Source organism: Typopeltis vanoorti, chromosome 18, assembly GCF_054136105.1.
Source record: "Typopeltis vanoorti isolate ZY-2024b chromosome 18, IOZ_Tvanoo_1.0, whole genome shotgun sequence".
In the NCBI taxonomy this organism is placed as follows: Eukaryota; Metazoa; Arthropoda; class Arachnida; order Uropygi; family Thelyphonidae; genus Typopeltis; species Typopeltis vanoorti.
In genome coordinates this window covers 18429248-18443439 of record NC_143566.1, presented here as the reverse complement: position 1 = coordinate 18443439, position 14192 = coordinate 18429248, and the positions used below count along the sequence as shown (strand labels likewise).

Genomic DNA, 14192 nt, shown 5'->3' with positions numbered 1-14192 from the left:
ACGTCGCCTTGAATGGACGGCTCAATTTAGTCCCTCCATCATATGACAATATCACAGCTATCCTAGAACATGGACATAGCTTGGCCCAATACGAACGCTGCGACGGACGAATTAAGTACCTTCCGCGACTGGCCAGGGACTTCCCTCCTACGATGAGCAGGACCACTCCGAGAGATCAGGAATCCAGGAAAAAAAGAGTCTTCGAATCTTCATGCAAGGCCTTTTTGTTTCATTTTCTCCTCTCGTTAAATCTCGATATTTGCGACACACGCCAACTCGGTCACGTGTGTCCACGTCAATCTCATTAGCTCACTCTATTAATTTTTCGCACATGTCTGCCTCCTATTCCTGGAAGACGCTTAGGTTTCCCTTTCCAATACTTTCATAATGCAGGACGGTAAAAGTGACCTTTGAACCCTGACTCACAGGCTTTACTATTTCAGTGCAAGAGGCTGGTTTTCCAAACGGAGTTTGCCAGTTTACATGGATTTCTATTATCAGGCCCACACTTAATACAGATTATATTTAAACACTTTATACAATTTTATACAATTCCTTAAACTTTATCTTGACTTGTGTTCACAAACAATTTAATTTTTTTATTGCCAACGTTCCATGTTCTCTACCTGAGTAGAATTAATGTTGTGACCTGAATATTTTAATATAAACCCTTTTAATGCTTATTCAGGACACAACAATAGCTATAGTACTTAGCACTAAATATGAGGATAATCTTCTTGAATGGCAAGCAATATTATTATTATTATTATTTGACACCTCCAGGGAGTCCAGACTCATCGAGGGAGAGTGTACCAACAGCATCGAACGATTAATCCCCTTTCAACGACAAACGTGCTCAAACTTGCTTAACTTTTTGAGCCATTAGTAGCAGAGGCACTACCAATCAACCAACCTTCTGGCAAGTAGAATAATGTAGGCAAATATCAGAATGGGGAATTCGACAATGAGACTTATTTGTGCCTATGATTCTACAGAAGAAGTAAAGGAATCTTTTGAGGCATTAGAGAAGGCAGTTGACAATGAAAAAGTAAATGCTAGTCCTTGTTGAAGATCTAAACAGCAAAGTAGGAAATTATGTTTTCAGAAAATTTGGAGTAATAACTAGGCCATGTCCTGAGTTTCTGTTCAGAAGATGGCCTAGTTATTACTAAAGCTATATTCCAACATAAAAATTATTACAAATTCGTATGGAGAGAAAATGCAAAATATAAGAAAAGTCTTATTGACTGTGTTATTACTGTAGTAAAGGTTTCCTACTGCTTCAGGACACCTGAAATAATTCCCATATTTCCACATCCTACTATTTACACAAGAGATTTTAACAGCCATCACACCATGCGGAATTACAATAATAATGATGAAAATGGTGAAGCATTAACAAACTGGGCTGAGCAAAACAATCTTAGCTTAATATTTGATGCAAAGGACAGAGGAACCTTTAAGGCTGCAGCATGGAAGAGGGAATACAACCCAGACCTCTGCTTTGTTTGCAAAATTTGCAAACCACAGACGAAATAACTGAGGCCTTGAAGGAGGTGATAACTGGCAAAGCACCTGGCTTTTGATGGTGTTCACCTGAATTCTTGGTAAACTGTGGAAAAAATGCTTGTCAATGGCTATCAAGATTCTTTTCTCACATTTTAAGGACCGAAAACCTTCCAACAGTGTTTAAGAGAACCAAAATAATAGCCATATTAAAACCCAACAAGCCTCAAAATCAAGCAGAGAGCTATCGCCCAATTGCACTCCTCAGTTGCTGTTATAAGCTCCTCGAGAGACTCCTCCTTAACAGAATTGGACCAAAAATATCTGAAGTTATCCTTGTTGAGCAAGCAAGCTTTAGGACTCAATGTAGTTGTACGGACCAAGTACTAAGCCTTACTACCCATATCGAAGCAGGCTTCCAGAGATGTTTGAAAACCTCTGTTGTGTTTGTTGACCTTACTGCTGTATACGACATGGTATGGAAAGAGGGGATGCTATACAAGCTGATACAAGTCATACCATGCCAATCCATCATAAGACTTATTGGTAACATGCTTTTTGACAGGTTCTTCCATGTGGTACTGGGAAACAAAATGAGCAAACTGAGAACGTTGAACAATGGGCTCCCACAGGGCTCAGTATTAGCACCAATTTTATTCAACTTAAATACATCTGATCTACTGACAACTAGGTCAAAAAAATTTGCTTATGCTGATGACATAGCCCTCGCCATCCAACACAAGAGCATTGAAGTAACAGAAGATATTCTCAATGACCTTAGAACCATTGGGGAATACTTTCATAAATGGAGACTAACACCGAACCTCAATAAGGCTGAGGTTAGCTCTTTTCACCTAAACATCAAATTGGCAAATAGGAAACTTCAGGTCAGCTCTAACAACACAATGCTGCAGCACCAAGATTTCCCTAAATATCTGGGTGTTACCCTGGACAGAACACTATCTTTCAAAAGACATCTGGAGAATCTCTCTTTAAAGATCAGAACCTGTAATAACATCATACAAAAACTGTGTGGTTCTACATGGGGTTCTTCTTCTATTACACTGCGATACTCCACGTTGGCCTTAGTCTACTCTATGGCAGAATATTGTTCACCAGTATGGTTAAACAGTCCTCATATCAAGAAAATCAACACACAAATAAATGCAGCGATGAGGACAATAACAGGTTGTGTCAAATCCCCCCCCCTCTCTATTGGCTTCCAACTTTGAGCAATATTGTACCACCAAACTTACGCAGACAAAATGCTCTAGTAAAAGAACACACAAAAATAAACAGCAATCCCCTGTTGCCGATACACGAAGACCTCCCATATATAAACATGAATCACCTTAAATACCGACAGTCTCCACTAATACTGGCTGAAGAACTAGTCAATAGCAATTCAATGTTAATTCAAAATGGCTAGAAACTTTGAAAGAAAAATCGCCACCAGACTTAAACAATAACATCCTTCCCAACCAAAATCCGAAAGGGAATGAGCTTCTACGTCACCTATGGAAAAGCCTAAATATGATATGCACAGGACGTGGTATCTGTGCAGACAGCTTATACAAATGGGAAGATCACCATTTGTATAAGTGATCTCACACCCCCAATGTGACTGTGGGGCCATAAATCAAACCATCCGGCACATTGTGGAGAACTGCAGCATAAGAGCCTACCCTGGTGACCTGAGAGACTTTTTTGAGGCAGATCCTTCAGCTCTTGATTGGCTATCTGAACTATACTTAAAATTTTAGACTTTTTTTTTTACCTGATATTTGTATATGTGCATTACTTGTTTCATTTTTATTGTCACAAATATGTATTTATATATTCTTATGTCATGTGTCTTTATTATGCCATACGCTAAATCAATAAATAAATGCTTCAGGACACAACAGTATACATAGGATTTGAAATTGGAAGTGATCGCCATTTAGTTCTGAGCAAGATGAAACTGAATTTCATACCGAAAATAAAAGTGTGTAAGAAAGTTCTTACACACTTATCATCCAGGTGGTGACATTGAAAAAACGAAGGAGCCATTAGTTTATATGGGAATTGTGATGAATGAAGTGGAGGTGAATAGTCTATTACAGAACCTTAATGTGAATATATCTGTGGGATTGGATGGTATACCAGCACGGGTCTTGCGTGAAGCAGCCAAGGAATTATCAGTGCCCTTGACCATGTTGTTTAATCTGAGTCTCGGGTCTGGTTTAGTCCCGAAGGCGTGGAAAGAGGGGAAAATAATTTCACTGCATAAAGGAGGATCCAAGACTATGGTTTCAAATTACCGACCGATCAGCATATCAGGAGTTGTTGTCAAGGTCTTGGAGAAAGTAGTCAAGAGAAAAATACAGGAATGGATTGATGAAAATGAGATACTGTACAGGGGACAGCATGGCTTTGTAAAGGGTAGATCATGCCTCAGTAACTTGCTCAAGTTTTATAACACAGTGACAGCTGAACTGGATAAGGGAAATGGGTTTACAGTGATACTGCTGGACCTGGCAAAGGCGTTTGACAGGATACCACATGGAATTCTAATCCGTAAACTACAACATATGGGAATGGATATAGGGTTGGTGAGATGGATAGGTGGGTGGTTGATGGAGAGATATCAAAGAGTGGTTTATTCAGGAGTGGAGTCCAAAAGACGGCCTGTGACTAGTGGGGTGCCGCAGGGTTCTGTTCTTGGACCACTGCTGTTTAATCTGTTCATTAACGATATAGGGAAGGATCTAAGTGGAACAGTTCATTTGTTCGCTGATGATGCAAAGTTGGGGAGGGCGATAGTGAATGCAGATGATGTCAAAGTCTTGCAGGATGACTTAGATAGATTGGAGTTCTGGGCTAAGGAGAATGAATGTCAATTTAATGCGACAAAATGTAAGGTTATGCATTTTGGGGTGAAAAGATTAGCAGCAGTATACCACATGGGTGGAACTGTACTCCAAGAGATTGATGAGGCCAGGGACTTGGGAGTGTTGGTGGATAGGGAGATGAAGTTTAGGGGGCACATTGCAAAAGTAGCTAAATCAGCTCATCAACTCACTTGGTTGTTGAAAAATACCTTAACGAGCAGAGACAAGCAAGTTATTGTACCTTTGTACCGAGCCTTGATAAGACCTCATCTTGACTACTGTGCCCAGATTTGGTCACCTTGGTTCCTTCTCGATGGGGAGGAGGTTGAGAGGATCCAGAGGCGAGTGACTAAGATGATAGCAGGTCTATGGAATGAACCATATGAGAACAGGTTGAAGATTTGTGGGTTGCAGAAACTGGTTGATAGGCGGAAAAGGGGAGATATGATTGAGACATTTAAATTGCTAAAAGGATTCTAAGATTAATTCAGAGGATATTTTTGAGATCAGGACTGGTGGTGGGAGAACTAGAGGACACCTATGGAAGCTGGGCAAGCATGTGGTTAGCAGTGGTGTTAGAGCTGGGTTCTTTACTTTTAGAGTGGTAAATGAGTGGAATAAGCTGCCAGAGTCTGTTGTGGGTGCTATGACAGTGAGCGAGTTCAAGGCAAGGTATGATAGATACTGTGAGAATGTCGTATAGTTGTGGTGACATGATGTTTAGGGCCTCCCTCGATGAGTCTAAGGCCTCCCTGGAGTAGCCCGAAAATAATAATAATAATAATAATAATAATAAAGTTATTTTTAAATAAATCTTTGTTGAGCAGCTTTCAGACATAAACTATAGTCTAAAATATATTGATTGACATATGGTGAAGTTGTCTGCAAGATGGAAAAATCAGAACTAGATGGTTGACTCAAGAAGTTGAAAAGGAAGTGGGGGAAAAAAATGCATTGACACTTCATTGCAAGTAAGTCAGTTTATGCTCTTAGAGAATACAGACAAAAAAAAGGAAATAAAAAAAAATGCCGTGTAAAGCTAGCTAAACAAAATTAATAGAAAAAGTTTGGTTAGTTTGATCAGAACACTGAAAATAAATATCACGAAGGTGGCAAAATATTCTGGAAGCTATTGAAAAATCTCAAAATTCGAGAGAAGAGTACTGTAAAAAGAATCAGAGATGATAAAGGTAAAATAAAAAATGAAGATATTCTACATGTCTGACATAATAACTTTGAAAGACTGCTAAATGAAACAAGTGACAGAGTGGTAGTGGAAAACACTCAACAGGAATGCAATCAAGAATATATATATCAATACTTGAAGTGGAGAAAACCATCTAAACACAGAAATGGGGAAAAACAACTGGAGTAGATTATATCCAACCCAAAATGCTCAAAAATGGAGGTATAAAAGTATTACAGTAGCTGCACTGCATAATTCTGAAGGTCTGGTCAAATTCCAGAAGATGGGAGTACAGCTCTCATAGTACCTATTTATAAAAAGGGAAATAAAAGTGAATGTGAGAATTAGAGGTATTTCCCTACTGAGTGTTCATGGCAATATTTATGCGAGTATACCTTGAGAAATGGCTAAGAAAAATTATTTAAATGAAACTTGGTGAAAAACAAGCTGGATGCAGATCAAACAGAGATTGTCGGGATCAGATTTTCACTTTAAGACATACAGTAGAGAAATCATGGGAACATAAGGATCTGAATTTAAGTTTTGGAAGTTTTTTCCCCCACTTGGTTAGACTATAATAAATTTAGTTTAATCCTTTATCCAAGTGTAAGTAAATTTAGTAAATAAATTTAGTAAGTAAATTTAGTAAGTAAATAAATTTAGTTTAATCCTTTATCTTTGTTTGCATCTGAAGTATCTTCAGGACTGAGGCAACTCTTGGTAAAGGTGGACCAAGCTCTCATCACTACTTGTCTTAGTATCTCCCATAATGCAAAGCACATCTCCTTGCAGACATGTATAATACTATGCACTAAGGGAAGGGCAACTATCCAGACTGGTTTGGACTTTTATTGAGGTCTCGTCAGACCCAGAGGTGATGATACTAAGGTGAAAGCAATGGAGAGGTCATAATTAGCTATACGAGTTGCCAAAAGGAGTCTCACCTTATTATTAAATTACTCTGGATTTAGAGAAAGATGTTGGAAGTTCTTCCCCCCCTGCCTGGTTAGCCTATAATAAATTTAGTTTAGTTTAGTTGCTTACACTTGAATAAAGGATTAAACTAAATTTATTATAGTTTCATCCTTTATTGAGGTCTCGTCAGTGGGAGCCAGACCCAGAGGTGGTGATACCAAGGTGGAAGCAATGGAGAAGTCATATTAACCTATATGAGTTGCCAAAAGGTGTCTCACCTTATTATGAAATTACTCTGAATTTAGAGAAAGATGTTAGAAATTTTTTTTTTCCCCACTTGGTTAGACTATAATAAATTTAGTTTAGTTTAGTTGCTTACACTTGGATAAAGGATTAAACTAAATTTATTATAGTCTAACTAAGTGGGGGAAAAAATAATTTCCAACATCTTTCTCTAAATCCAGAGTAATTTCATAATAAGGTGAGACACCTTTTGGCAACTCATAGGTAAATACGACTTCTCCATTGCTTCCACCTTGGTATCACCACCTCTGGGTCTGGCTCCCACTGACGAGAACTCAATAAAGGATGAAACTGGTCTGGGTAGTGGTCCTACCTTTAATACATAGCATTATATATGTTGCCAAGGAGATGTGCTTTGCATTATGGGAGATACTGAGACAAGGAGTGATGAGAGCTTGGTCCACCTTTACCATGAGTTGCCTCAGTCCTGAAGATACTTCAGGCGCAAACTTTGTTTGCTTACACTTGGATAAAGGATTAAGCTATATTTATTATTTAAGTTTTGTAGATCTTGAAAAGACATATGAAAAGGTGCCAAGAGAAGTGCTGTTGAAACGATTACACAGCTATATGGTGTAAATGGGACATATCAAGCAATATTTAGTCTATATTAGTTGTAAGTCTGTTAGAAATGAAGGAGTTTCAGGAAGATGGTGTGAGACAAGGGTGCCCATTATTTCTGCAATAATTCATCATCTATATCCATAACCAAGTAGACACTTGCCTCCAACTCGTCTTGTTCAGAGAAGTTGCCAAACATGGAATTCTCTGTTAAGAAGGTGATTTATGTTCAACTATAAGGCTGGTGATTATGAGAGACTCAGGAGTCATCTTGGAACAGTGCCATGTCTTGAGAAGCTACAAGGAAAGAATATCAGTAGTGTATGGCAAGTAGTCAGAAATTACTTGAAAGTAGTAGTATCAGACTGCATATCCAAAGTCAGGAGGATAAATGAAGTTGGAATTAAGTGGATGAGTAGGGATTTAAAGCAAGAGCTGCAAAAAACGAAAACACGGTGAAGGAAATATAAAGAAAAAAGTGATAAGCATACTCATGAGCAGTACAAAGTGCAAGCAAGAAAGGTGACTACTGTGATAAGGAAGACCAAATCAGACTATGAGAGAATATTATCCAAACAGGCCAAAGTAAACCCAAAATAGTTTTTATTTTTTTTTATGTAGAAAGTAAAAGGAAAAATGAGTATGGTAGGATGACATTAAATAATGCTCACAGTAGGAAGGTGACCAAGCCAAAAGAAACGGTAGAGTTGCTGAGTGATAATTTTGCAAAGGTGTATCATCCAGGTGATTTCACAGTTGCTGATGTTACACAGCCACATATGAAAATTGAGATAGATGAACAGGTGTTCAGCATAATAAAAAAAATAAGAATGTAAACACAGCAATGGGACTGAATGGCATATTAGCCAATTCTCTTGTGCATTCACAGACATATCAGCCCGTGAATGTGCAAGAGAATTGGCAATGCCCCTGACGAAGTTGTTCAATCTGTCTCAGCTCTGGCAGGGTTCCAAGGAAGTGGAAAGAGGGCAAGATAGTACCATTACATAAAGGTGGCTCCAAGATAGAGACAAACTATAGACCAACTAATATATATCAGGAGTGGTTGTTAAGTATTGGAAAAGTTCATGAAAGGTAAAATACAACAGTGGGTGGATAGGGATGCAATACTCTATAGTGGGCAGCATGACTTTGTAAAGGGTAGGTCCTGTCTTAGTAACTTATTCACGTTTTATAATAAAGTGACAGCAGAATTGGATAAAGGTAATCACTAAACCATGATATTGCTCAACTTTGCCAAGGCATTTGACAGAATACCACATGGAAAACTATTACAAAAAGTGGAGTAAATGAAAATAGATATGAAGCTAATAGCATGGATGGGGGGGGGGGGGGGACAGACAGACAACAGACACTAGAGAGTAATAGAAGGTAGAGTGGAATCTAGGAGAATGATGACGACTAGTGCAGGGTTCAGTACTAGGGCCACTACTCTTTAATTTGTATATCAATGACATAGGGAAAGATTTAAGAGAAGATTCAGTTGTTTGCTGATGATGCAAAACTGAGAAGAGCAATAGTTGATAAAAGTGTTGTAGATATCCTGTAGGTGATTTAAATAAATTAGCATTGTAAGCAAAGGATAATGATCGACAATTTAATGTTGCAAAATCTAAGGTAATGCACTTCAAGTTGAAAAGGTTGCATATGGAGTATTATTGATGGTACTGAATTGCAGGAAATTGATGAGGCTAGGGTCTTGGAGATAATTGTGGACAGAGTTTAAGTTTGGAGGCATATTGCAAAAGTTGGTAAAATGGCTCAAAGGATTACTTTGAGCTATTTTTTTGAACGATTTTTCAATATCAAAGGATTACTCTGATATTGAAAAACACACTAACAAGATAGGGAAGTGATTATCCCTCCTTATATGGCTATGATTCAGCCACATCTTGTCTGCTGTGCACAGATTTGGTCACTGGGCTTCTTGTGAATCAGGAGGTGGTACAGGGGATTCATAGAGATGAGCAACCAAGATGGTGACGTCTATGGAATACTCCATACAAGGACAGATTGAAAGTTTGTAGGTTAGAAAGTTTAGTTGATAGGCAGAAAAGAGGAGACATGACTGAAACTCTTAAGATATTAAAGGGGTTTTATAAAATCGATGCAAGTGAAAATTTTCAATATATGACAAACAGTCAGAGAACTAGGGGCCATCTGTGGAAGTTGTGTAAGACCGCAGTTAGTAGGGGTGTGTGAACCAGATTTTTTGCATGGAGAATGATCGGCGAGCAAAATGAAATGCCAGAATTAGTTATTAGTTCCATGATGATGAATGGATTCAAAGAGAAGTATGATAGGATTTGTGTGTATAATTGTTAATTTGGGTCTCCCACGATGAGGCTCCAGACTCCATGGAGATGCCATAAATAATAATAATATATGAATTACATTATGAAAGAAAGTGGTATTAAACCTGATATCAAAATTGGATATGTTAATCTCAGCTCTTTACTTTATGCAGATGATGTTATACTTCTAAATAATCCTGGTGCAAGTCCACAAGATTCTTTGACTAAATCAAATAATTGTTGTGATAAATGTGGTATGAAAATCAGCAATGAAAAGATGAAAGACAATGAAATTTGGTAAAAAAAATTTTTTTTTTAAATTTGAACATATCAACTGCTTCCAAAATGAGAACCTATAGACCAAGTAAAATATTTCAGCTTTAGGCACAATTTTTAGTGAAGATGGAAAATTAAATGTGGAAATAGTCAGCAGACTTAGCAAAACTGGTATGGTTGGAAGTCAACTGAATAAATTTATATGGAATAAGAAAGCAATTAGTCAAAAACACTAAACTAGCTATATACAAGACAGTGTTCATATCAATTTTAACTTGTTAATCTGAGAGCTGTGTTAGAAATAAAAATTTGATCTATGACTGGACACCACAGATATGACAGTTCTGAGAATGATTAGGAGAGTGAACAGATGGCATAAAAGAGATTATCATATTAAAAATGAGTGTATTAGGAAGGAACTTGCCATTGCAGCATTCAGGAATGTGTAAGCACTGCTAATCTCAGATGGTATGGTTACTATGGGGGATGAAAGATTAGCAAAAGAAATTCTTCACTAGACTGGCAGGAAAAAGACCTAGAGGAAAAACCAAGATCAAGATGGACAGATATGATAAAAAGTGCCTTAAAAGACAGAAATATAAGAACTGATAATATTGGTGTCTTGACAGATAAATTAATTTGAAATAAAAATTGTTGATTGAAAGTTAGTAATGATGTAACTATTTCATGCAATACTATCAAAAAATCATGCAAATCCCCACCTGAGGATACTAATGAGGAATTTGATGATGAAACATTCTTGAGATAGCAGAATCAAAAAAGTAAGTTTATCCTTGTAAGACAATAATGCTTTTAGTATATCTCTTTTGACAGTGTGTTGACATTATGAAAAAATAATTCATCTCTTCAAATATTTTGGATATGAAATTTCCTAAGGAAATTTCATTTAACAGTGCAAAATGGTAGCAAGTTTTTTCACTTGGCTAAATTAAAATTGCCAAGAAATTATATTATAGTTTAATTCTTTAGCCAAGTGTACGCAAGTTTCTTCATGACAGCAATTTGTATATAGAAGTTAACGACTTCACATTAACTGCCTAGTATTCCATAATGCAAAGCACACATCCTTTTGGGTGTGTATAATGCTTATGTATTATGGGAGGAGCCAATACCCAGCCCAGTTTTGAACTTTATTAAGGTATCATCAGTAAGAGAAAGAGACCCAGAATACATGCAAAGGTTTAAGTAAAGCATATGTCATATATACACATATAAATATCCCACATACAAGTAGTGGAAAGGTGTACCACCTCACTTTCTACAATTAGCTCTAATCCAGAGTATTCTAAAAATAAGGTGCCGGACCTTTTCAATACTTGTATACGGGATATATATGACTTCTCTTCTGTGTGTCTCCCACTGATGAGCAATCAATAAAGGTCGAAACCAGTCTGGGTAATGGTCCTTCCCATAATGCATAGCATTACCTACATAGCCAGAAGAATGTGTGCTTTGCATTATCGAATACTAGGCCATTAATGTGAAGTCACTTTCAAGAATAGAATTTCTTGGCATTTTTAATTTACTGTGAAATGGTATTTTAGATTTTTTATATGTTTAGTTTATGTACAACCTTCTTTTGTGAATTTGTGAAAGTGGATTTTCATCTGTTTGAGAAATACGTAACACATTTTTTTTTTTAAAAAATCCTGAAACATCTCATAATGACTTCACAAACCCTAATAAGCCTTTATAATTTTTTTTTCGTGGCGTCTGCAAGTGTCACTTCTAAACACCATAGCCCTCTCCCCCTAATAAAACGAGCAAATCCGCTAGGAAGACCGCACTGGAAAGCTATCTCCCGTAGGAATGAATAGAAGTGTAAGTGTCAAAACATCAAAATCATTCATGGCAACCGTTTTTTTTTTTTGAGGAATCGTATCTAGATAAACCTTCGTAAAGTTTGCACAGCGAGAGTCTGCCTTCGCGCAGTATTCATTACATTCATCTTAGAAATACTTCAGCCATACGTGTCACATACCTGAAGAAAAGCCATTTTTGTACCTAAGGCTAGATCCTATATATATAGAGATATAAACATCTTATCAGAAACGAGTTATATTTTTTATATCATATCACAAAATAAAACACCAATTATACATCCAAAATCACGTAAACACAACTACACACACACATGATCACTGACATTACACAAAACGATGATGGCCCTGGTGGAATTTTCACAAAATAGAAAATACACATTTAAATATATTATTTTAAAATGCCTTCGGTCGCGATAAAAGAGGAACCCATATTCAACGCTATTTAATAAATTAAGATAAACAAAATATGCTAACTCCTTTTATTTCCCAAAGGGAATAGGAGAAGCCGGTTTAGCCTGAACTAATTTTCTGAAGAAAAACTGGTACAAGCCATCTTCCGCTCTTAGTCGATCACTGACAGCTGGCCCAGGTATAGCCCTGGGTTATCAGTGATTTTACTCGGCATCCAGAGAAGAGAGTACGGAAGACAAATTCCTCCATCACGTGTTCCCCAAAACCTAACTATATATTTCATTAAACTTCACGGGAAATTATATTTACTCTACCTAACTATACGTGATTGCCTGAAATTGTGATCTACAGTCAATTTTCTTGAGTTGTAGAAATAAAACAGGCGTTTCCAGGAGAAAATCCCCACATGCTTGTGCCAGTAATTGACTAACTCAGATGATGAAAGGCTTAGGAACAGTTCTTCTACTCGGCGACTAGATTAGAGATATGAATGCAAAATCCACGAGCCTTCGTGGATTTGCTTTTGCATTCATATCTCTAAAAAAAACTTACTTTGAGATACGAGCTGGCAGCCAGTATATTCTTATGTGACGTTTCTAACACCATAACACTAAACTGCCAGAGAAAGATCGTTACAGGCACAGGTTTCATTGTTGACTATTAAACAAACTCTCTCTTTCCATTTTCTTTTTAAGCAGTTCTTGAGTGTTCAGGAATCTTTAGCTCAAGCAAGTAAGGGGAAAGGTCTCACTCAAATATTGAGATTTTTTAACCCAGTGTCTCTGAAATATTAGTCGCAGTCTACGACTACTGTATATTACTAATATATATATTAGGGGATTATTACTAGGTTAATATGAATGTTTTACATGAAATGGTGAAAAATATATGGAAAACAACAATAAGGAGGGAGTAACCAAACTGGTGAGGAGCAGAATTTTTGCATAGAGAGTGGTGGGTGATTAGAATGCATTGCTAGAGAGAGTTGCGAATGGTGCAGAGACTACAGTATGCCAAACTGTGTATGTGGGACCTCCAATGATGAGTCACTTGACTCGATGGAAGTCTGATGATGATGATAATAATAATAATACTTTTTAATAATAATATTTTATTATCGCACAGAGTATTTACATATATTCGTATATGCAATTAAAACATATTACATTTTCCGTTCTTCCATATTTATTACTACAAAAACTAGGTATACAAATTAGTGAATACATTCAGTTTTGATTTTTTTTTTTTTTTTTTTTTTACGGTGTAAACTCATGATTTACTTTTAAAATAATTTTTTTTTTACATTGCATACATTTGTTACAGTTATTATATACATTACATTCATTTGTTTACATATGATACATTAATTACATTTGTTTACATGTGATATTTACATTACGTACATTGGTTTACATATAATACATACATTGGTTTTCTTGCGATACGTACATTACATGCATTTGATACATCTTGGATGAGAACTAATTTTTTTTCCTTTCATCCTCGAAGCTTAAATGTAAGCTTATCTGAGGATGACACCAGTTGGTTATTATGTACTGTTTTTTTTTTTTTTTTTTGCTGTGTTAGGATGCTACGGAATCTATGATTGAGAAATTCGCGCGCGCGCACTCACACGCACACGCACGCACGCTCACACACACGCGCGCCCACACCCACCTCCCCCCCACACAATAAATTGGAATGTACTGATGCGTCGCTGAACTGGAAGCCTGAGCGAATATATTGTGTTTCATTAAGTTTGTATGCTATTTTGGGTGCGTGTTTCTTGTTCGTAGTATGTCCTTAGAGCTCTTTTCAGGCTATTGTAGTTTGTAAGGTTTCTGTATTCAAAAGGTAATTTGTTTATCATGTCTGGGATGTAGAAGTTTCGCGTGGCCTTTCCGTAGTGATTATTGTATTTATATGTGATATAATTAGTAGTCTGAGGTCTTGTTATACGGTATGTATTTCTAACTGTCCTGTAGTTGGCATCGAAATAATG

The 14192-nt window shown here is 36.9% G+C and overlaps 1 protein-coding gene across 1 annotated transcript in view; it reads right to left on the bottom strand.

Annotated features, from left to right (window-relative positions):
• Positions 1-12094, bottom strand: part of Vps11 (vacuolar protein sorting 11) — a 457238-nt gene extending 445144 nt beyond the window's left edge. Inside the window, exon 1 of the mRNA XM_090408066.1 lies at positions 11938-12094. Within this exon, the coding sequence (XP_090264192.1) occupies positions 11938-11952 (15 nt within the window). The 5' untranslated portion in view covers positions 11953-12094. The remainder of the gene's footprint in view (positions 1-11937) is intronic.
• Positions 12095-14192: the final 2098 nt, after the last annotated feature.